The sequence below is a fragment of the Podarcis filfolensis genome (assembly GCF_964270895.1).
Source record: "Podarcis filfolensis genome assembly, chromosome: 10".
NCBI classification, from domain to species: domain Eukaryota; kingdom Metazoa; phylum Chordata; class Lepidosauria; order Squamata; family Lacertidae; genus Podarcis; species Podarcis filfolensis.
In genome coordinates, this window is record NC_139612.1 from 3,421,904 (window position 1) to 3,446,027 (window position 24,124).

General features: G+C 41.8%; 2 protein-coding genes across 6 annotated transcripts in view; both read left to right on the forward strand.

Moving 5' to 3' along the window:
• The window catches only part of STK38L (serine/threonine kinase 38 like), a 49,807-nt gene extending 46,638 nt beyond the window's left edge, over positions 1-3,169 (forward strand). For both annotated transcript variants that reach the window (XM_083575261.1, XM_083575262.1), the window contains exons 12-14: positions 84-179; positions 716-807; positions 2,775-3,169. In XM_083575261.1, the coding sequence (XP_083431387.1) occupies positions 84-179; positions 716-807; positions 2,775-2,902 (316 nt within the window). In that variant the 3' untranslated portion in view covers positions 2,903-3,169. The remainder of the gene's footprint in view (positions 1-83; positions 180-715; positions 808-2,774) is intronic.
• Positions 3,170-6,461: 3,292 nt separating this feature from the next.
• BMAL2 (basic helix-loop-helix ARNT like 2) overlaps positions 6,462-24,124 on the forward strand; it is a 40,523-nt gene continuing 22,860 nt past the window's right edge. The window contains exons 1-5 of one of the 4 annotated variants that reach the window (XM_083575191.1): positions 6,462-6,525; positions 16,916-17,063; positions 19,985-20,017; positions 20,829-20,986; positions 21,962-22,041. In XM_083575191.1, coding sequence (XP_083431317.1) covers positions 6,477-6,525; positions 16,916-17,063; positions 19,985-20,017; positions 20,829-20,986; positions 21,962-22,041 — 468 coding nt within the window. In that variant the 5' untranslated portion in view covers positions 6,462-6,476. Of the gene's footprint in view, positions 6,526-8,560; positions 8,799-9,108; positions 9,485-16,915; positions 17,064-19,984; positions 20,018-20,828; positions 20,987-21,961; positions 22,042-24,124 lie in introns of those variants that run through there. The other 3 variants (XM_083575193.1, XM_083575190.1, XM_083575192.1) reach the window with 3 other exon arrangements.

Here is a 24,124-nt window from a genome sequence, read left to right on the forward strand (position 1 = left end):
AGACTGCAATTTTGCGAATTTTGAAACTTTCATCTTGTAGACCACCTTGGTTGCAACATTTTGTCATGTTTTCCTTCTCTCAGATTTTGCACTGATGCAGAAAACAGAATCGGTAGCAGTGGAGTAGAAGAACTTAAGAGTCACCCATTTTTTGAAGGTGTTGATTGGGGACATATCAGGTACAGTTGCTGAAAGATTAAAGTAGGAATGGGAAACTTTTTTCAGGCCAAGGACTGCAGTCCCTTGTGGTCAGTCTTCTGACACCCAGAGGCAGAAAGTAGAAGGAGCCAACAGATGCAACTCTTGCCTTTGTACAGTAGGCTACATTCCAGCAGAAGTCAGAGGTTCCTACACAAACACCTGCACTCAAACATTATTCTCTCTCCAGGGAAGCTGGAGTGATAATAAAAGGCACCTTCCAGCCAGGCAAAAGCACTTGATAAGGCTGTGAAGCAGGGCTTGTGAGGGTTGTGGCATGGGGATAGTCCCAATGGCTACACAGAGAGGTCCAGTGGGCTGCATTCAGCACTTAATCCTCGGGTCCTCGATGAAATAATAGCAATAGAATGGAGCAAATCTACTGCATCTCTAACATCTACGTGCTCTAGTGAAGCTTCCTAGAAAGTTGTGATGTTAGGATTTTTTTAATGCACTGTGAAATTATTATAAAGTTGCTTTTGCTGTTCACTACTCTGGTATTTTTGTTTTGCTGCAGAGAGAGACCAGCTGCAATCACTATAGAAATCAAAAGTATTGATGACACTTCCAATTTTGATGACTTCCCAGAATCTGATATTTTACAGCCAGGTGAGAGTGTACATTAATGCTGCCATTAAATGATTAAATGAACCACATAATTTTGGGAATAAGGCCTCATTTCAGAGTTCTTGTTTTTGTTATCTGGGGGCCACCTCATCGCTTACAGTTTAGCAGGCCTCTTACATCTCCCTGTCACATGGGAGAAATGCTGTGCGTCTTTTCTATCACCTTTGTGTTCCATAACTTTTCATTATAAACTGAGACGTTAAAAGCAAATTTATGTAAACTTGATCAGCATATTTTTGGTTTGCTGCGGTTGGCTTTTTAACGTTTTTTACTGCTTGCTTTTAAACCTGTTTGTGTCTTATGCATCTATCATTTTAATCGGGTTTTGATATAAATTATGTATGTCTTCTTTTGTTAAGCTACTTTGCCTACTTCTGAAAAAAAAAAGCAAGATGAAAATGAGAAACTAAAATGAAACTGAAGTGTTCTTCGCTTCTAACTGATCAGAACAATATATACTGTAATGCACTAATGGATTTATTTTGTCAGTGATTGGCTGAGCTGCCCTAATTTCACTGAGGGGCAGTGTGTACAGACGAGCTATTAGCTGAGCACATTGTACAGAGGGGAAGAGACTGCAGATGAGCTTTGGGGAAGTGTTTATAAATGTTTAAAACAATTAATAAAAAATAATGTAAGCACGACCAGGGATCTAGAATATAATGAGGGAAAGGACTGAAGTGGCAGAACAAGGGAAATAGAAGTGCTAAGGAAAAAGAGTTGGAAAGTGGGGTATTCCAAAGATAAGGGAAGAGTCTGAGAGATAGAAAGCTACCTGAAGTCCACACACTTTATTTTGCTCTAGGCTTATAATAGCCAAAATTAGACTTATCCAGCACTGTGCTTGATGCTATACCAGTTTCAGCCCTGTAGTAGACAAAATAATGGAGTACAGGTGGCAACCATTTTGTGGAGGAGTTCTGCCCCGCCTCCGTTCTGCCTTCTTCCGGGTCCAAAAAGACCTGTAGGCCAACAATCACGCGTCAACTGGACGCTCCTAAAATGGTTGCCACCTGTAGTAGTCCGACAGGGATGCGAACAAAAAAACAAAATTAGAGTCAGGAACAGGATGAGAGGGAGATTAAAAACAAATTATGACAGTTAGAACAAGATAGAAGGAAAAAAGATAAAATTGATATAAACTGAACAATGGAGAGACTAACATCTGGTCAAAACATGTTTCCTTGTAAGGTAAGTTTACGAAGAAAGTACGAGGTAGATGGACCATTCACCCATAATTGCTTACTGATCTCCTTACTACTAAGTTATGTTTCTTGCTTCTAGGTTTCTCCCTGTAGTTATCAAAATTATTTAATCTGAAGGGAGCTGGTTGCCTTTAGGGCAGGCTTCCAACTAGTGTTTCTTACTGCATAGGGCTGCTATATGTCTGGAATTTCCCAGACATATCTGGCATTTGGCCATCGGAAATGGTGTCTAGACGGAATTTCCAAAAATCTGTGAAAATGTCTGGGAAAACCAGGGCATAAGGCAACACGTGTTGGAAGTGTTGGTTTTTTGGTGAATTTTTTTTTTGGGGGGGGGACTTTAAAACTTCATGGGTTTTTTGGAGATTTTTGCCAAAAAAAAGTTCAATAACTTTTGTGTCCGGATTTTCACTTTCTGAAATATGGCAACCTTATTACTGCAAGAAGTTTAGGGGATAATGCAAATGTAAAATAGAAAAATCATGCGTATAAGTAAGAGCAATACAGATGAATCCCCAAGCATTCTGAAGGGGTCCAAGTTTAATGTGTGCAGTTATCCTCTTGTTCACTCTCGGATCCTAAGTAAACTCTGTAAAATGCATCACCATTTTATTTGTGTAATTTAAAAGTCATACAGTGTGAATGATTAACTTCCGTCTTCAATATTAATTTAGCTTGGCATTGCTTGAAGCTTGACTCTGTGCATATGCATGTGTATTTATAATCTTTACTTTTGCATTCTAGTGCCAAACACCACAGAACCTGATTACAAGTCCAAGGACTGGGTTTTTCTTAATTATACTTACAAAAGGTTTGAAGGGCTCACTCAGCGTGGCTCCATCCCTTCGTACATGAATGCTGGAAAGTTGTGAAACACAGCAGAAATAAAACAAAGAACTCAGGTAGCTGCTGCATCACCAAGACCCGCTTGGCATAGATCTCAATACACTGAAATGGTCACGACGATGGACTGAAACTAGGAAATTCTACCGGATTAGGATTTCTAAGACTACTACAAGAATTAGTTGGCAGTGCCAGCTGGCTTCTCTCTCTCACACTCTTTTTTTTAATAGTGAATATTTTTGTTAACTTTATTATAACAAAGGTACTGGAATAAAAAAGGAATGGACATCTTTGTATTTGCGCTCTGTGTGTGTGTGTGTGTGTGTGTGTGTGTGTGTGTGTGTAAAAAGGTCACTTATGCCTCTGTTTGTATTGTGGCTCTGTACTGTAATGTGTCTAATTTGCCCAGGGGTTCAACCCATATCACATTTGTACGAAGCGACATTGCTTCTCAGTAATGTTGCCTGTTGTGTGTTTAACCTGGGCAGGGTTTTAGATATGCAGTATGAAAACCAGAAGCCACTTTTTTGTAACTATTCAATAGGTTTCCTACAGATGGCATGTGATGACATAAGATATTGTCACGAGCTGCTTGAAACAAATGCGTATACTGGTTGAAACAAGCTCTTTTGAAGGTTATTCTCTGTACTTAATGGCTTATGCGCTAGCTCAGGGCTCCTAAAGAGAAGCTGCACTTCAGATTGGAACCGGTATAGATAGAAATGGGACTCAGGACCCAGTATATTTAGCATAATAAACCGCTGCGGAGAGAGCTGCAATTCTTTTATTTTCAGGGGAGAAATGGTTGTGTGAAATCAATTAAACTACAGCTTCATAGTGGAAAACTTGTAGAGAGGAAAAAAATCTGGGACAACGACAGGCTAAACAGCAGCTGAATATGCTTTCAAAAATCAGTGTACAACCTACCTTTTGCTTCTTTCATTTTCTTCCTCCTGCATTAACTTCCCCTTGATGGTTTGTTGTGCCATTTTATTCTGCTCTGAGTACCAAAGATCCTGAAATGGCTTGATTGCAAATTTATAAAGTTCTGTTTACTAGAAGTATATATGGTTCACTTCTTGTCAACATGTGGTGTTTAAGAAGGATGAAATTACTCACATGGTTTTAACTTCGGGAGGTGAGGGTTGGGTTGACTAATATTTATGGCTGTGGGGTAAGTTGTTGTTGTTTTAATACAATGAATTGGAGATGAACTTACAAACTTGCAAATATCACATAGCACAGCCCTCTTTGTAAGTGGACCACTTCAGAACTAGAGTGGTGGACAAGTTGCATCTTCCAAGTTAAAGAAAAAATTGAACAGAGTTCCTGCATTTAAGCAACTAGCTGCATGTTGGGAAGAATTCTAAAATTCTTCTCCCTGCCATGCTAACTTTCTACAGGGAAGAGAGGTTTCATGAGAAGTAGCTCACAAATATGCAAGCTTCCATGTTCAATCCCCCATCTGCCTGTTGGAATGGTACGATCCCAGGAGAGCTGTGCAATGAACAAATGGACAGAGTTTTGTATGGGGAAATGATCCAGAATCAACCAATGTTGCCAGGGTTTGAAATCTAATATAGCTAGAGCAATTGCACTTTTTGTTTTGTTTTGCTAGAGGTTTTATTTTTTTAAAGGTTGGTTATCCAAAGCCACAGTCACCGGATGCAGTGAGAGAGAACCTGGTATTAACCTGAATTACCCTTGTTAACTGATCACAGAAGACTTCATAGGCTGCTTGGATCCATGATTAAAGTCACAGTTTTATTTTGATTTCCTATGGTATCTGGAACACGCTCCATAATCCGAAGTGCTGAAGCACATCAGAAGGTGGAAAAATGTCCCGCTGCTCCTGCTCTTCAAGAGGAGCTGCTTGCAAGCCCCTATAGCTACTCCCTCCATGCCAGCCTTCTTGCTTGCTTGCTTGCTTGCTTGCTGGCAGTGGGTAGAAATTGTTGGGACTCCAGCTCCCATCAGCCCCAGTCAGTATGGCTAATGATTAGGCAAGATGGGAGCTGTAGTCCAACATCTGGAGAGTCACAGATTCTGTATCTCTGGGCAAAATAGTAGTACTCTGGGAACTCGTTCTAGTTTTTACCACAACAGCCCGTGAAAATATGCAGAAAACCCTTTGAATGAGTTTCTGCTTTTTCTCTTTGATTTATTTCTTTTGCACATTTGTGCACAGCTCTTCCCCAGTAAATAATCAGTGCTTGAAAAGTACCTTGACCTTGTTTAATGACTAAAATTTCAAAAAAAAAAAAATTCACTTGAGAATTGAATGGCAATTACAATCTATATTTTCTCTTTTTTTTAAATATACAAATTCATTAGTTGTGGTTTGGGAAAAGTTACACTAGAAAGCATTATAAAGATTTATATAAGGCTTTTTACAGCATATTAAATAAACATGGCATTCTTTTCTACAAGTTGTAGTTTGTTTACATTTACTGTTGTCTTACACCCGTGTGATCTTAGAGGCTCCACTAAGCCTCTTCAAAACACTTTGCAGCCCCGCCCCACCCCACAATCCTGCCTTTTCAATTATTACTATTATTGTCGTAATAGCACTGCAGTGCTACGCGGCTCTAAAATGAAAAGTATTTTCATTAGATTTGAAAATTGGCCCACCTCATGATAGCTTATTGTGTATAATAGAATCCTGATGGAATTGCACTTCCAAAAGCTGAGTGAATAGAAGAAATCACAGCATGTAACAAATGTTTTTCTGGACAACTGGTCCAATGTGGATGAAATTGCCAAGGTATTTTGCCTGTCGCTGCAAGAGCAGCACTGGTTTCTTTAAAAAGGAAATATTCAGACTGCAGTGGTGCAAACTTCACAGCTGTTCAGAAATCTATGGTACAGCCCTGCAAAGTGTGTGCTGGAATGCAGGTGGAAGAGTCTACATCAGCATTTACCAACCTAGTGCCCTCCAGATGTTGGACTACAACAAATTCCATTGGTCCCAGCTGTCACATACTAGTTTTATATACATGCACCATGTTTTACATGGGAAAGTATATGAAAGTACAATATTTCATTGTTTCTAAAAGAGCATTTTTATGGAACTACAGGTAGATAGGAGGAATTCTCCACCTGGGTCATTGTCACAGCTGCCAGTCCTCTTGTCTGGATGTTGTTCAAACACAGCACATGAAGTACTTCATCATGTCACCTTGATTAAAAAAATGGAATAGAATCATAGAACCGTAGAGTTGGAAGGGGTCCCAAGGGTCATCTAGTCCAACCTCCTACAATACAAGAATCTCAGCTAAAGCATCCAAGAGAGATGGCCATCCAACCTCTGCTTAAAAATCTCCAAGGAAAGAGAGTCCACAACCGTCCAAGGGAGTTCATTCCACCGTTGAACAGCTTATTGTCAGAAAGTTATTTCTGATGTTTCGTCGGGATCTGTTCTGCAATATTAAGCATTTTCTGCTTTTTTCTTTTCTTTTTAAATATGCCTTGGATCAACTTTGTTTGATTTTCATGCTGTCCTGTTCTCCATTTATGCTTTTGAGCACTTCTGCATGAGAGCATTTTTAAGTACTCTCAACAGCTTGCTTCTTAATTTTATCAATTTTTTTGTTTCAAAAATGTATGCCCCACCTAATTTTTGAGGAACTAATGAGGTACAATATCAAAACAGGTTTTTAAAAAAAATAAATCCCCAAGCCAAATGAAGCATTAAAAGCTACAAAACAACAAACCCAAACACAGTAATAACTCCCAAGTGGCAAGGCACCAGACACCCCCCCCCAATCATCTAGAGGTCTTTTTGAAAAATGACATGCCTGAAATACCTAGAGTGGGTGTTCACCACAGATTGAGGGAGCTGGAATAAAGCTTCAGATGATGCCTAGTTAATGACTGGATCTAGCCCCATCAAAGAAGCGATTCAGTTAAATGCATTGTAAACTTCATACAGAGAAATCCCGTTGGCTAAAGACGGGTCTCCACAGCGTCATCTGGTGTCAGTGTTATAATGCAATAAAGCACTTTACCAATATAGCTGAGTGTGAGAAATGTATAAAAGAAGGCGGTCCCAAGTGGTTGGTTTATTTAGCTAAGTTATACACCACTCAGTCAAAAGAAAATGTCAGCAATAACAAAAAAGTTAAAAGTAAAATATGAAATTCAAAACATTAAATATTGTTCAATCAGTCAATTAACCAATAATTCAAAATTAGTCACAGTTCAGGGAAAGCTGGATTAAACAGAAACACCAGCACCTTGAATAGAGCTTGGAAGCAAACAAACAGTGCAGGTTGTACAAAATTGGAGTGATTGAATCAAAATGCCTGGCATCTGTCAGCAAGTGTGTATGATTGGAAATGGCCCAAGACTTCTTTTAGGGTTCAAAGTCCTCAGTTCCATATTTATAAGCATTGATCTGGGGGCTGTACAGTTGATAACGCCTTGCATAAAAATAAAGCTTTGCACTGGACATGGTGCTAGCGCATCAGAGAAGGCAATGGTGGGGAACCTGTTGCCCTCTTAATGTTGCTGGACTGTCAGCCAGTTTAGTGTGGTTAGCGCTGGACTAAGACTTAGGAAACCAGGGTTTAAAATCTCCATGAAGTTCACCTAGGGCCAATCACAGCCTCTTAGTCTAACCCACCTCAGAGGGTTGTGAAGATAAAATGTGGAGAACTGTGTACAGCACCTTGACCTTGGAGGAATTGTGGGCTATAAATGTGTTTTGTAAAAAAAACCCACGATTGCTGGTCATGCTGGCTGCAGTTGCGAATCCAGCAACACCTGAGGACCACAGGCTCCCCATCCTTTCCCTAGGGAACATTTTATTAGCAGCTGTGCTTTCTGATTTGGGAATGCTCAAAGCTTATTTTGGGAAGAAGGCCTCCAAACATCTGTTCTTGTAGAGGCACTTGGAGGTAGGAGCCAACTTCAGCCTTGCAGCCTGGCCTGAGCTTTCTGAATACTGTAGTTGACAACAGAATTATATACAGGTTTACTCGGGTAAGTTGGCACATACTCTCACAAAAGGTGCATCCTGCAAGAGGACTGCAACCTCAAGCGCCCTGTTGCGATGGAGCAGGTTTTGTTACAGGTGCGGGTTCAGAGGAATCCCTCTCGCCCCGGGTTGCAACATCTTTCCGCCTCACGCGGCTTTCCAACCTGCGCGTTCAGGTGCAGAAGGCACTTTTTGCGAGTTATCTTCTGAATAGCGTAGGATTAGAGAAACCCAGAGAGTGGGCGGGGGGCACCACCCTGGCGGGCGAGAGAGAGCTGCGTCGCGGGGCTGGAAGGGGGTCAGCGGGTTCCTCGGCGTATCTGGGTCTGCGGCGGCGATGGCGGAGCTCGGCTTGCCCGTGGGCTGGGCCGCGGGTTCAAGCGGCGCCCCGACCCCGAGCTGGCCCAGGCGAGCTGGTGGAGCCCGAGGGCGAAGCTGGGCGGGAGAGGCGACCTCGGCCGCAGGCGCCCTTCCCCTCATGGAACTGTGCAAGGGAAAGGGACCCCAGCAGGCCCAGGCCCGACCCCGAGGCGTGAGGAGGCCTTAGGCGATGTCTGCTCCTTCCCCTCCGAGGAGCCGCGGGCGGCGGCCAGGCTCCTCGCCTCTCCTCACTCGACGCGCGCCCTGAGCCGAGGCCTCGGCGCGTCTCCTCGGAGCTCTTCTGGCTCCGGCGCGAGGCCGCGCTCTCGCGAGAAGAGGCGGCGCTGCGGCTGAGGGAACCCGCGCCCAGGTGCGGCGGCGGCGGCGGCGGCGGCGTCTCCGCCCTGGGCCGCCTGCTGCTGCTTCCTGGGCTGGAGGCGAAGGGGCGCCTCGCCTCATGCCTGCGGGGCGGGGGGCCGCGCCTGCCTCCGTGGCCCCGGACTAGCCGGGGGCGCTGGCCATGGCCGAGGCGGGCGCTGAGGAGACCGGCAGCGGCAGCCAAGGGCTGAGGGCGGCGGCCGGCGCAGGTGAGAGAAGGGCGGCGGGGAGCGAGCGAGCCAGTCCTTCCTCAGAAGGAGCGGCGGGTTTGGCGTCTCTCGCCGCCGGCCTTGCGACGGGTAGGACTAGATGACCCCGGGGGTCCCTTCCCGAGCCAGCTGAATGGGGCGGGAGGGGCGGGAGGCGCGGCTTCCTCTCTTCCCCAGGCATTTAATTGATGGGGCGCTTGGCTTTAAAATATCCCAGCCAGGGCAGCCCCCGCGGCGCAAGGCAGTAGCCAGACTCGGAGCAACTTGGCCGAATTTTCCTCTTCCCGCTTCACCCCCCAAACAAACGAAGACGCCCCCGAGGGATGGAAGAATAAGCGGGGCTGACGGGCGGGTGAGCGGGATGCGAAACTTCCTCCTCCTCCTCGGCGCTTCGCCGCCACGACCTTTCTTTCGCCTGCCCTACTTTTGCAACATGTGCGTGATCTGGCTGTCGGACGCGTACATTTTAAATCTGTCCGGCTGGTCTTCGTCGCGCAGAGAACACAGTTGTTGCCAGCTTCCTTTTCTACTTCAATTTTCTCCAAATGACTTTTTTTCCTCTCGGAAAAAGCGGGGGAATAGGAAGAGGAACCTGCAGCGATGCTTCAGGAATCCCCTCTGGAGCTTTTAAAACGTGTCCTGGTGGAACTCCAGTTTTCTGAAATAAATGACTAGCCGTGACATCAGTTGGCTACATAAACTAATACTTGTTGTGTATTTTATGTTTGACAGAGGAGGTTAAAATCAGTCCCAATTTGGGTGTGATTTCTACATTGTTTAACTGAAATATTGGGGTGCATTAAATGCTGCTAAATGCAGTCCAAATGCACTTTTCTGTGAATAGTCTATAGAATTATAGATATATGCAGATGGATAAATAGTTTTATCATTTGGCTGGAGCTGTTCTGTAATCGGAGTCACATATCCTTGGAGGTCCTGATTCTTGGTGTACAATATGCTGCAATTTTAGCTACAGTTAATTTTAAAATATGTTTTTACTCCTTAGCTTTTTAATAATTTTGTATGTGTCAAGATAATTTTTTGCCATGCTGTGGTACTTTAGGTTATGGATTATTTTTGTGTATATTAATATCCCTTGTTCTTTAAATCTGAGGGTCAAGTGATATATAGAACAATGTTAAAGTGTATAGCTTCCTTCTTAACACTTCAAAGTTGTCTGTAGCCAAAATTTAAATCTAGAAAGGTATATGCTAATTGTGTTCCAATTTGAGACGGTTTTCTGTTGTTGTCATTTTTATTTTACTTCAAGTTCTGTCTTCAAAAAGTAGGTCAAGTCCTATCTTGTTTCGAGGCTGGTATTTTCCTTGTAAAGTTTATGGCTGGATTGTTTAATTTTCCAGTTTTCACCTATTAAGAAATAGTTATAAAAAAAACCCTATAGGCCATGTTACTGATCTCCAGGAAAAAACCCAGCTCCTAAAACGTACTAGATCTTGCTACACCCTCCTTTTCTGATGCTGAACTAAACAAGGTGGATCAGCCAGAGCAAGGATGGGGAATTATTTTGGGCTCTATGGCTGTGGGACGCGGGTGGTGCTGTGGTCTAAACCACTGAGCCTTGGGCTTGCCAATCAGAAGGTCGGTGGTTCGAATTCCCGCGACGGGGTGAGTGCCCGTTGCTCGGTCCCTGCTCCTGCCAACCTAGCAGTTCGAAAGCACGTCAAGGTGCAAGTAGATAAATAGGTACCGCTGAGACGGGAAGATAAATGGCATTTCCGTGCACTGCTCTGGTGTCGGTGTTCCATTGCGCCAGAAGTGGCTTAGTTATGCTGGCCACATGACCCGGAAGCTGTCTGCAGACAAACGTTGGCTTCTTGGCCTATAGAGTGAGATAAGTTCCGCAACCTCAGAGTCATCCGCAACTGGACCTAACAGCCAAGGGTACCTTTACCTTTACATTTTAAAGATCGTCTTCCATGAACATGTTTTAACAACGAGTCCGTAAGTGACGGTGGAGGCCAATTCTGGTTCCACACGTTCTTCCACAGTGGGGACATAGGTTTCTAGGCGGGAGCTGATCGTGGTGAGGGTTTGCCAAACGTGCCTTCCTCTCAGCACGTTTCTCCCTTTCGTCCTGAGTTCTAGCGTCTTCAAAGTCCATGACACCTTTGGTAAAGGCTGTTCTCCAATTGGAACGCTCGCAGGACAATGTTTCCCAGTTGTTGGTGTTTATACTACTTTTTTTGGGTTTGCCTTGGCAGTCTTTAAACCTCTTTTGTTGACCACCAGCATTTCACTTTCCATTTTTAACTTCAGAATAGAGTAGTTGCTTTGGAAGACGATAATTAGGCATGACCAGCCCAACAAAGTTGATGTTGAAGAACCATTTCTTCGTGATCTTTGCTAAGTACACTGGCATTAGTTTGCCTGTCTTCCCAAGTGATATGTAAAATTTTTTGGAGACACTGTTGATGGAATCTGTCGAGGAGTTGGAGATGGCGTTTATAAGCGGTCCGTGTTTCATAAGCATACAATAAGGTTGGTAGTACTTTAGCTTTTTAAACAAGCATTTTGGTTTCCATGCAAATGTCCCAGTCCTCAAACACTCTGCCCTTCAATTGGGAAAAACCTGCACTCACCGAGCTAAGGTAATGCTGGATTTTGGCATCAATGTTGGCCCTTGTGGAAAGGTAACTTAAAGTCATCAACATTTTCCAACATTACACCACCGAGTTGGATTTGTCGTGCTGCAGATGGGTTTTTTGTGCTTGTTGGTGCAGCACTTTGGTTTTTTTGGATGTTGAGCATAGGCCAAGCTTTCCGTAGGCTTCTGCAAAGATATTTAGGATGGTTTGGAGGTCATCCTCTGAGTGTGCACACACTACGCTGTCATCAGCATATTGAAGCTCTATGATGGAAGCTATGGTAACCTTACTCTTTGCTTTCAGCCTGCTCAAGTTAAAGAGCTTTCCATCTGTTCGATATGATTTTTACCCCAGTGGAGAGTTTCCCTTTGACAATGTGTAGCATCATGGCAATGAAAATAATAAATAGGGTTGGGGCGATAAAACCCTGTGTAGAGGAGTGGTGGCTGTAGCAACAGAGAAGGCCAGTGGTCTGGTTTGTGCAGTGAGATGATGCTTTAGCCTGCCGTTGGCCCTCCTGCAAATCCCATAAATAGTTTTCTTTTAAATTTAAACCATAAAGATACAGGGAATATACAGAGTGGTTGTCACAAACATGTTTGCATAGAGCAACACGCTTGGAGAGGTGTATAGCTGGAGTATTTTCAGCATAAGCTTTGTATTTCCTATTCTGTTATCACATCTCATTTGCTCATTGACTTAGTTACTTGCTGTTATTTGCTCCTCCTGGTCCATGGAACTTAGAGGAACAAGGCTGATAACTGAAGAAATTGTTACTCTTCTGAAAACTTAAATATAGCAAAATGTCTCTTATGAGTACTTTCTAAAACTCCATTATTGCCCTTTCACAATCTCTACCTCCCCCCACCCCCGCTCTCCTGCCATATTAAATGCCAAATAGCAGTGCCCTTGTATATGAATGTATTTATACAAATAGGTAAATGTTCTTCTGAATTTTAATTTAGGTGAATTACTATATAATGGCTTCTAGGTGGAATAGATTTGAACAATAAAGAACTATTTGTTTACAACTCATCACTAAAACCTTATGCACATAATCATTAGTAATGTATTTCAGATGGGAGTTTTACAGCAGATCTGTTCAGATGCTCATGCTTGGAAAAATTCAAGTTATAAATAGTTAAAAAGCAAGCAGTGTATTCAATTGAGATGGTTATTTATTAAAACTACATAATAATTACAGGATTTTTTTTCTTTTTCATTTTTTAGAAAAAAGAATTTGAAACTCCCACTCAGCCATGAAGCTCGCTTTGCGCCCTTGAAACAGTCACTTATCTTAACCTACCTCACAGAGTTGTTGGGAGGATAAAAAGGGAATGAGAACCATAAAAAGCGCCTTGGATCTTTTTCAACAGCAATCCATTTAAGCATTTAATACCAGCAGCACCAACCTTACCCCCATATCCCCCCAACTACAGTAATCACTTCTCCCTGCATATTTCTTCCACGACAAACATAATGCTCCCCACCTCTCTGTCCCACTGCAGCATTTCCTGGCGGGGGGGGGGGGACATACCCAGAAATTGGAGAACAACACTCCACTTGTGAAGCACACAGTGAATATTTCTCTCCACCATTCCCCTGTGACATGTTACAAAAACATCCACAAAACATTTGGGCAACTTGATATATATTAAAAATTTACACCAGTAATTGCATAATTTGTAATGCTTCATTACAAATCATTTCAGTGATGAAACACTGGAAATAAAAACACACAAAGCCAGGAATTCAGGTGCATACACAAACACTGTTCTTTGATTGCTATGAAAATTCAGGAGTGGAATGTAGCAAACACAAACAAGCTTCACACACAGACATGCATTTGTGTGTGTGCACATGCTGTTCAGCTTGTGGTTGTTTTTGCTCACTGCCTGCAGGGGCAGACTTTGGTAATATGGTACCCTGAGTGAGGACATAATTTGCCCCCACCCCGCCATCCAAACATTCTTATTTTCAGAATAATTCCTAATGGTACAGTTAGTTTTGTATGGATCTTCTCAGTAGGTACCCATATAAATAGCTGTTGTTGTTATTATTATTATTACTACTACTACTATTTTGTGTCCCCTTGGTTCAGCACCATGTGTGGGAGAGCTACCTGCATTGCCCTAAATCTAGTGCAGCTGCCTGCCTTGGGCCAGTTACTAACTATCAGCTGAACCTATCTCTTATGGCTGTTGTGAAGATATAGAAGGTGGCTGCAAAAGGGGACTTCTTTCTTGAATTATAGACATCAGTTTTTGCTTCCTTTAGTCAAACTGATTGTACTCTAAAGGGGCATTTTTCCCCCTGTCCCCAGATTAGTACACCTCCAAGGCTTCAACCAGTCTTAATCTGGCCTGTTTTTTGTGTGCTTAGATGCAAAAACCCAATTGTATGCAAATGAGTTCACTCCCAGGTTGGTATAGCATGGCCAAGGATAAAGCATCACCATAAACCCTTATCTGGCCCCTCCTCACAAGAAAACCTAGGCTGCAATCTTCTACCCACTTACCTGGGAGTAAGACTCATTAAACACATATACTTTTTCTGAATAGACATGTACTCTTGTACTGAGAGTTAACAATACAGATTTTTTTTTTTTAATTGCCTGGAGTTTAGAAGACATGCTTAGTTTGCATGTGCTTTTTCTGTTTCTTTGCAAGGGTGGAAGATTCTTTGCACTCACCCACATTTACTCTGTAGTAGAATCAGCAGGTAATAATTTAAAGGGAGTACCTGATCTCAAATGGAGATTACAAGATTGGCTAAGAACACTGAAAGCTGCCAGTCTGGTTTATCTCACAATAATCATTTAGAAGGTTAAGACTTGTCTACATAGCAGTTAACGCCAAAGTTTACGGACATTGCCATTCAAATAGTGTGTGTGCGCCACATCATGTGATTGATTATGAGGGATGGGGCTTACCTGCCCCCCCTATTTTATTCAAGTTTTATTCAATACATGTGTATTCTTTGTACCTCCTTCTTGGCACCCCTGCCTGTTGGCAGATTAATATTCTGTAAGGTGTGGATAAGAATGTATGGGTAAAAAAAAAATTCCCATTAACAATTCTGCAGAATGTTGAGATCTGTTGTAGATACAGGGTGTAAAAAAAATTGGGTCATTCAGGGATGCCTGGATTTGAGTCGCAGTAATCTGTTTACTTTTCCTAAAACGGAAGCACAATTGGCCGTTATATTTACTGCAATATTCCAAGATTAAACAGCTACAGCAGTGGGTGGTGAACCTTTTTGTTGCTTACCAGCTATCACAAGGGTGCTAGAAGGTATGTTAATAAGGCAAATGCTGTAATGGTCTTAAGTACTTTCTTATGTGTTCATTATATTGAAGTGCTGAGAGTAAGAGCTTCATTCACACAAGCAAGGCATGCTCAGTCCATTTTAGCCTTACCATTTCCCACATCATTCAAGTTGCTGCATATTTCTAATGAATTATAATTCTCAATCTTCTCTTTACATGGAAATATAGTTGCTTGTACTGTGAGAGAACAGGTGCAAATTAAGAAGTATCTGATTATTTAGTCAAGTTTCTTTCCCTCATGTTTATTTGACTCCATCCTCTGATTAACTACTTGATCATGCAAATGAAATAGGTAAATGTTGAAGCAAGATAAGGAAGGGGCAGTTAATCTGGGAAACTGTGTGTAAGCAGGTCTATCATTAGCATTGATATGTGTAATGAAAAATAAATGTTAGTTTTTAAGTTTGCCCAAGACTCTTCATTGCTGTCTTTTGCAGCAAAATCACTGCTTCCCCTGGATGTGTTCTGCTGTTGTAATAAAGTCGTTGTGAACATGAAGAAAGCATAAAGACTCTTATGTGGCCTTATATGCAGAGAGTTTCGGTATTCATTCTGGGTTGGAAAACCTTTTATCTGTAGTTGCAGTGTATTTTGTTAATTATTTTTAAATGTTTTTGAGTACTTGTTTCAATATTTCCTGTAAAGTGCTTAGAGATTTTATTACAATCAAACAGTATATACATTTTGTTAATTAGGTAACTAAACTTAGGCATTCAGTGAGGGGTTGCATGACAGCCAGACAGACATTTTAATTCTTAATGAGTTGTGGTATGCACAGCATAGTGTGAAGAAGAAAAGGCCAGGTGTTTAAAATGATGTGAATGCTTCAGGCAGTCACTTTTCTGTAGCCATTGTAGGTTGGGTTTGCAGCAGCAGTAGTTACATGGAAAGTTATACTAAAAGCTAATCCTCTTTCAGATGGTTTTCAACCAGCTCTGGAAGGGATTGTACTTTATCTAACGGCCTGGGAGTGATATTAGGTTTGTCATTCTCTTAAGGGTCAAGTAATTTTGGTGGCACAAAGAAACTTCTGTCATTTGACAGGCTCATATGCAAACGGCAACCTCTCCTAGACTGAGCTAGCCTAGCCACAGTTATATTTACCTTGGTAACTGATATGAGGCTGCTTTTGAAGACAGTTCAGAAACTGTAGATAGCCCAGAACACTGTTTCTAGGCTGATAATGGGAATTAGGTGTAGAGAAAATAATTTGTGTTTATTGCAACAACTCTACCGGCTTCCAGGGACTTTCTGAGCTCAGGTTCAAAGTGCTAGTCATAACCTTTAAACAGGTTATGACTAGATTATCCACAGCTCTGGATCCAAATATTTGTTGGACTTTCTTTTTCTGCATCAGTCTACCGATTCCTTAAGATCATTATTTAAGGCCTTTTCCTTGTGCCTCTGCAGCCTGATGTGTGGCAGAGAGCAAGGCTTATTTTGGTGGCGCCACACCTTTAAAATACTCTCCTAAAGGAGGTCCACCTAGAGACTGCATTACTATCATTAAGGGCTTGTCCACACTTTCACTTGTCCAGTGCCTAGAAAGAATGGGTCCAAATGACTTTCTGTGTTTTCTAGGCACAGGTCCAAGCAGTTTTGCCTTTACCTCGCCACTTCCCCCCTCGGAAAACTGCTCTTCAGCGCTAAATTGGAGCAAATGTCAATCCTGAGAAAACCCAGTTGACGTTTATTCATCAGCGGTTTTCCCCAGGGAAAGCAGAAGTGTGTGGATGAATCCTTAGTCACCAGGCAATCTGTTTTCCTAGGTTTAAAGGACTGTAAACATTCTTTAACTTAGTGAAGATTCGTTTTACCCATATAATGTTGTTAAATTGGCTGGCAATGTTTTAGTTTCTTTTTAATTTCCCGTATTAGTTTGTATTTATTATTGTTGTTACTGTTGTTATTGTTTTAAGTTTTACTTCTTGCTTCTTACACTATGGTTAGCAGCTACCCTAAGAGCATAAATCTTTGTTGACGGTGTGGGACATAAATTATGTAAATGGACAGATTGATTGACACAGAATAAAGAAGCATGTTTGTGATGGTGGAGCTCTTTTGTATCAAGGTTATTCACGGATTTAGGTCAGCAATTTTTTTCATTTCTGTCTAGATTGGTCGGAATACAGTACATACAAAATCACTCTGTCTCAACTTTGGCACTATTTTACTATTTGCAGATAATTTTCAGATGGAAGGAAACCAGTGTGTTGCCTCTGCGTTCTCAAGCCTTATGACTCCTATAGCCCAGCCTGTCACTGCCAACTCAAGTAATACATTTGGGGTGGACTTTCCAAGAAAACGCAAAGGAAGTGATTCTGATAACCAGTAAGTTTATTTGGGGGGGGGGTATTTCTGCCTCACTGTAGTATAATAATATTGGATTTGTGTTAGACCTATAGTTGCTAGTGTGTGTGTACATGTTATGCATCTAACACATCTATTTTGGGAGATATTTTTGTGTATATTCAGGAGCTACATATTAAACACATGACAGAACAGTGATAATGCATTTTCAGCTTCTTGTGCTTCCAGTTCCTATTCACACCTTTATTAATCTACCATGACATATTCTGTGCCTGGAAAAGTCTATTCTTTTCTGTGCTTCATGCCATTTCCAACTAGCTGCTCCTTGTAAACTTCTTCAAATCCCACAGTTCTCAATAATTTTCCTAAAGCAACATACATTTCCATATTATACTCACACTGTCTGTTCTCATTCCTTTTTAATGTTTTTACCTCTTATCTGTTCTTTCCAAGAATATAATATGATATTTCCCTGATATTTTGTAATAATGAAACAGCAGGGCTGGAAATCAACAACTGAAAACTTTATAGGATTTAATTGGAGGGGATTACATATTTTAAAACAACAACAGCAAATATTTAACCTAAAAACCATTAGATTTGGTACCAAGATTATCCTACGGAATGAAGCCTATCCGAAGGAGGGTATCGGAAAGCTCAGCTGTTTCAGGTGGCCTCCATGATGTAATGAAATTTATTCCTACTTTCCATTTGCCTAGTGTAGATTCTTCTTGCCACAGATGGTCTCAGTGAGTTAACACTATGAAAGTTTTTATGTACATCTTTATCTTTTCCAACAATGGCATCTTACCTCATCAGATACATCATGCTGCTTCTATTTAGATTTTCCATAGAGTTGTTGAAAATCTGTTTCTGAACAACTAACTCCTATCTGAGTTCTCCAAAGTGCTTTTCATAATATCTCTTCATAATACTAAAAATTGACATAATACCAAAAGTTTTTAAGCAGATGTTGGATGGCCATCTGTAATGCATGCTTTATCTGAGATTCCTGCACTGCAGGGGGTTGGACTAGATGACCCTTGAGTCCCTTCCAACTCTTAAGATTCTATGACAGTACCCACTTTCTGAATGTAAGCATCTTTCAAATACTTTCTTGTTTAAGTTGGTTATGGCATCAGGGATATTTACCTGAATCTTTAGTGTACTATATTATAAGAATTGCTGGGAAGTTGCACATCATTTTAAATTGCCAGATGATTAAAAGTAATTAACAAAAAGTTATGTCATGACAGATGTGATAAGGGAAAATGTCTATTAATTGTTAGGGTATTCTGCTATAGTTATAGTAAGGCCCAAATTGATTGTACTGGATGGGGAACCAGTGGCATCGGCATGGGTGTAGCCCAGGGGGGCAGCTCCCTCCCCTAGATCAAATAAAACAATGGTCAGTTAGTTAAGTATTTCAAATCATGTTGGTTCTGCCCCCCCCCAACAAAAATTGTGGCTACATCCGTGGGTATGTGGGCTGCATCTGGTCAACACAGCCTTTCTGTTCAGCCTACTCACTTTCCAAGGCTCCACCCCCTCATTGTCTCATGCTTCTGATGCCTGCTGCAGTCAGTTCACCAGCTGTCAGCATGTTCCCTTACTCAGGGAAGTAGCCATATCTGGGCATTCTTTTCTGTGCTAGGAAGCACTCCTACATGTCCAGATGCCCTGGGGAGTGTTCAGCATCATGCAGCCTTTTCCAAAAGTGCTCAAGTATTTCAAGAACCAGTCAGCTCCTCTCACTTCTCCCAAAGTGATAATCCCCTCTTTGGAGGCATGTTCAACAAAAAAATAGGGGGGACTCTAGTTACAGGGTGGGATTCTTGCAGGAAAAGTCAGGCCAAAGAGTAATTGCAGGAAAGGAGATGCTCCATAATTCCAGTGCGGGAGGAGAGGAAAAGGAGAGAGAGAGAGAGAGAGAGAGAGAGAGAGAGAGAGAGAGAGAGAGAGAGAGAAGGCATAAAGTTGGGAGGAAAAACAGAGATTGAGATGCAGGAAGTGAAAGGAGAAGCAAGATGTCTCTTCTGTTGAGCTGTGGATTTGGGAAGTTTGGAGAGATGGAGCTGGGTGGAAGGAAGCTGAATTTTATGCAGAAGTAAGTGGTGTGTGTATGTGCCTGAAAATGTACAGTATTTCTGTAACTGGATTTGTTTTGCACTGTATACTTTTTTGGGTTTCGTCCTGCATATGTCCCCCCACCCAAGTTTACACATGTGGGGAACACAGCCCTTAGACTGAAATGGGTTCCCTACTCCTGCAGTACGTGAAAAAACTTTGACTACAGTTGCCCTGGGCTTTTTCAGGCTGCAGCACAATCTTTAGTACCTCTTCACCCCATAGCCACAAAAAGCAAGGAAAACTCTTGGAATCACATTACAGTGGTACTTCAGGTTAAGAACTTAATTCGTTCTGGAGGTCCGTTCTTAACCTGAAACTGTTCTTAACCTGAAGCACCACTTTAGCTAATGGGGCCTCCTGCTGCCGCCGTGCCGCTGGAGCACGATTTCTGTTCTCATCCTGAAACAAAGTTCTTAACCTGAGGTACTATTTCTGGGTTAGCGGAGTCTGTAACCTGAAGAGTATGTAACCCAAGGTACCACTGTACTGGAATGCAATCTTTATGACTGGTGTTCAGGGGTAAAGAAGAAAGAATCATAGAATCATAGAGTTGGAAGAGACCACAAGGGCCATCGAGTCCAACCCCCTGCCAAGCAGGAAACACCATCAGAGCACTCCTGACATATGGTTGTCAAGCCTCTGCTTAAAGACCTCCAAAGAAAAAGGCATTTTTCTTTTCTTTTTTGGCGTTCATATGTGTCCCAGGTCTTCTGTAAGAAGAGTAAGGAAAACTCTGCATGATTTTCTATTGTAATTGTTTTTCATTCTTGATTTTGATATCTTCTAAATAGTTTAAATTCTCTTTTCTCTAGGTATGCATGTGATGTTGATGATCTCCAGAGCAGGTATAATTCCTTAACGAACTAACAAGCAAATAGTTAAATACAGTACTGTATGTTTGAATTCTATGCTCAGAAGAGTTAAAGTGGTGGTTAAATGTATATTTGTGTTTCTACAAATTCAAAATGCTCATCAAGATCACTTAAAGACTAAATGTAAAGAACTTTCCAGAAATATAGTGTAGTTAAGTAAGCATTTATATATAGTGTAGTTAAGTAAAACAGTGTTTCTGCTTCAGATAAAATGGCTAGTATTCCTTGTTTGACTAGTAGAGTTAATGCTGAATTTGAGAACTGAGTAGACTGCTGAACTCCACTATTTACAGGGTATAAAGTAATCCAAGAAGATCCACCTGAGTCAGTGGAAGATCCCACAGAGACTGCCATATCCCTAGTTCTCGTGCAGGTGTACTGGTTAGTGCAGGCTTTAATTTGTTTGCTTGAGGGGTCATGGTAGTTTTAAGAAGATAAAGTCTTAACTTTCATTTGTTAGTGTTAAGTTTAGATTTAATCCTAGATCATGTTCAGGTGTGTGTATACATACATATACTTCTGTAATTTAAACTTGAAAAAATGTCAAAAACTATAAATAAGAGGTTTTGACAGTCATTTATTTATCCCCCATGAATACTCAGCCCCTACTTATATTTGTATATCAATATTTTCTCCCATCTCTAGTTATTAATTGCAGAAATCAGTATGGTTCTTTCTGCGTTCTCTTTCTGTTCATATAATAACTTTGCAACATGTTATATGGAGTTCAGCTTGTTTTTATTAAGTACCACTGCACAAAATATGTCTTCTGCATACTTTTTAGGGAGGCTCATAGCCAAACAGAGAAACGAAGAAGAGACAAAATGAATAACCTCATAGAAGAACTATCTGCTATGATACCTCAGTGCAACCCAGTGGCCCGTAAAGTGGATAAACTCACAGTATTAAGAATGGCTGTGCAGCACTTAAAGTCATTGAAAAGTGAGTTAAGAATGGTATAAAATATCCTGTTTTAAGTGTAAAAAAGGTGTACACCAGGGCAAGTTATAATGTTGCACTGACACAGCAATCCTTGCTTTTATTGCTGTTGAAACAGACCATTGGATTTGATGTTAAATTTAGAACAGTTTTCTACTGCTTTAAGTATTTATGAAAACGGAACCTGAAAGATGTTAATACTGTAATTATTATTATTATTATTTTATTATTTATACCCGACCCATCTGACTGGGTTTCCCTAGCCACTCTGGGCGGCTCACAGCATATATCGAAACATACAAAAACATCAAACATTAACAACTTTCCTAAACAGGGCTGCCTTCAGGTGTCTTCTGAAAGTCAGATAATTGTTTAATTCCTTGACATCTAAAGGGAGGGTGTTCCACAGGGAGGGTGCTACTACTGTGAAGGCATTCTACCATTTTCTTCTCTATGTTTATATCTGTTTAAGACTTAAAATTTGCTGTCTGTGCGTCATGGGTAGGTAAACTAAGGCCCGGGGGCCGGATCCAGCCCAATCGCCTTCCATATCAGGCCCGCGGATTGTCCGGGAATCAGTGTGTTTTTACATTAGTAGAATGTGTGCTTTTATTTAAAATGCATCTCTGCGTTACTTGTGGGACATAGGAATTCGTTCTTTTTTTCCTTTCATAATATAGTCCAGCCCCCCACAAGGTCTGAGGGACAGTGGACTGGCCCCCTACTGAAAAAGTTTGCTGACCCCTGCTGTGGAAGAGTATGGAAAAAAGAGTTTTCCATACTCTTTTGTCTCAGCTTTCACTTGCAAACCTTTATGACCAGTTTGCATTTTTAAAAGTGAAAATGCCAAGCAAGTCTTGTCGTGTGAGCATATTTGTGGGGCGTTTTCCCACTAGTAAATCAATGACTTGGTGTGAAATCTCTTTATCTGCCTTTGGTCTCCTTTTAGAAATTAATTTATCATTTATCATTTTGCAGGTTCTTCTAATTCTTACTCAGAAGTCCGCTACAAGCCTTTTTTTTTACAAGATGATGAACTTCAACAATTAATTCTTAAGGTAAGTAAAGAAAGGTCAGGAATTGAGTGTTATTTCAACAGTAATTGCTTCATACTGCATTATTAACTTTCTTTGCCTTTCTCCAAGACAACCTCAAGATGACTGATACTGATATATTAATCAAATATAATAATACATTAAGAACTATTAAAAGCTACTTCCAGGTGGTTCAAGCTGCTCCCCCTCTCCTCATTCTACATGTAAACGGAAGAGGGCATGACAAGTTTCCTATCAATTCTGCTGTCTCAGAAACAAACCATCCTCCAAGACTGACTTCTTCAAATTGGATCTTTGTGGTGACAATATGAATTTTAATGTTTTTAATCATCTGGAAGGGACGGACATAAACACACCTGAGCCAGACCAGAAATGGAACATCCTCTCTGTTATAGAGACACAACACCATGCTCACCATTGCCTGGGCTGAGGGTTTCTTCAGGCTTTCTGGGCCTTGGAGAGCCTGCTCACTCACCTCTCTGTTTCTTAGGGCCTGAAGTATTCTAGCGGGCTGCCATACAGGGCACTCTGTTCTGCTCAGGATTCTGAAGGTCTAGCCATAACAGATGCGTTAACCGTAGACCTGCTGGCCACCTACAGATTAACTGAGCACTGCAGCATGAAGGACGTACTCTGCACAGCAATGGTGTCTCCTCCAGTTTTAGTCCTCACATAAGTGCATTGCAAACCCTTAGGTTTGTCACCTCCCCATTTATTTGAATGACTTGGTTTAATTCCAATCTGTGCTTTTCTTGCCCTCTAAAATTGTTTCCTGTTTTCCTGGTCCAGCTTTGGGTTCACACAATAATCCCTATTTCATATTCCTACTTTATTTTACATTCATATATATGTTCATATTGTACCAGATCCATCAGCTCTTGGATGAAACTGATTTTCTAGTTCCATTTGAATCAGGGTTAAGGCCTGGCTTTGGTACAGAAACTGCTTTGGTTGCCCTTTATTATTACCTCTGTTGGAAGAGAGACAGGGGAAATGTGTTCCTGTTAATTCTCCTTAACTTCTCAGCGGCTTTTGATACCATCGAACATGGTATCCTTCTGAGTTAGGGGTGTGTGGCATCACTTTGCAGTGGTTCCAGTCCTACCTAAATGGTCATTCCCAGAGGGTGTTGCTTGAGGAGTGCTTTTCAGCCCTCTGGAGCCTTCAATGTGGGGTTCCTCAGGGCTCCATCCTATTCCCTATGCTGTTCAACATCTACGTGAAACTGCTGGGTGGGATTATCCAGAGGTTTGGAGTACATTGTCAGCTGATGGCACTCAGTTCTGTTTCTCCTTTACATCTGCAGGTGAGGCAGTGGAAGTGCTGTACAGGTGTCTTGCCTTGATAATGGACTGGATGAGAGCCACCAAACTGAAACTCAGTCCAGATAAGACTGGGGCACTGTTAGTGGGCGGTTCCCTAGAGCAGATGGCTGGGAGGATGCTTGCTCTTGACAGGGTTATACTTCCTCTGAAGGAGCAGGTTTATAGCTTGGGCGTACTCCTGGGACCTTTGCTATCACTCGAGGCTCAGGTGGCCTCAGTGGTGAGGAGTGCCTTCCATCAGCTTTGGCTGGTGGCCCAGCTACACCCATATCTGGACAGGAATAGCCTAAATACTGTTGCCTATCCTCTGGTAACCTCAAGGTTAGATTACTGCAATGCATTCTGTGTAGGGCTGCCTCTGAAGATGGTTCGGAAACTTCAGGTAGTGAAGAAGTCAGTGGCCAGGTTGCTCACCAGGGCAAGATGGTTTGAGCATATTACACTGATCCTTGTCCAACTGCACTGGCTACCAGTTAGTTTATGGGCCCAGTTCAAAGTGCTGATTTTTATTTATAAAGCCTTAAATGGCTCAGGACCACAATACCTCAAGAACCGCCTCTCTCCATATGAAGCTACCCAGACCCTGAGATCATCTTCTGAGGCCCTTTTTCATGTGCCGCCTCCAAAAGAGGTCTGCAGGGTGGCAACACAAGAACAGGCCTTCTCTGCAGTGGTTCCCCGTTTATGGAATGCTCTCCCCAAGGAGGTTTACCTGGGGCCTTCATTATACACCTTTAGGTGCCAGGCAAAAATGTTCCTCT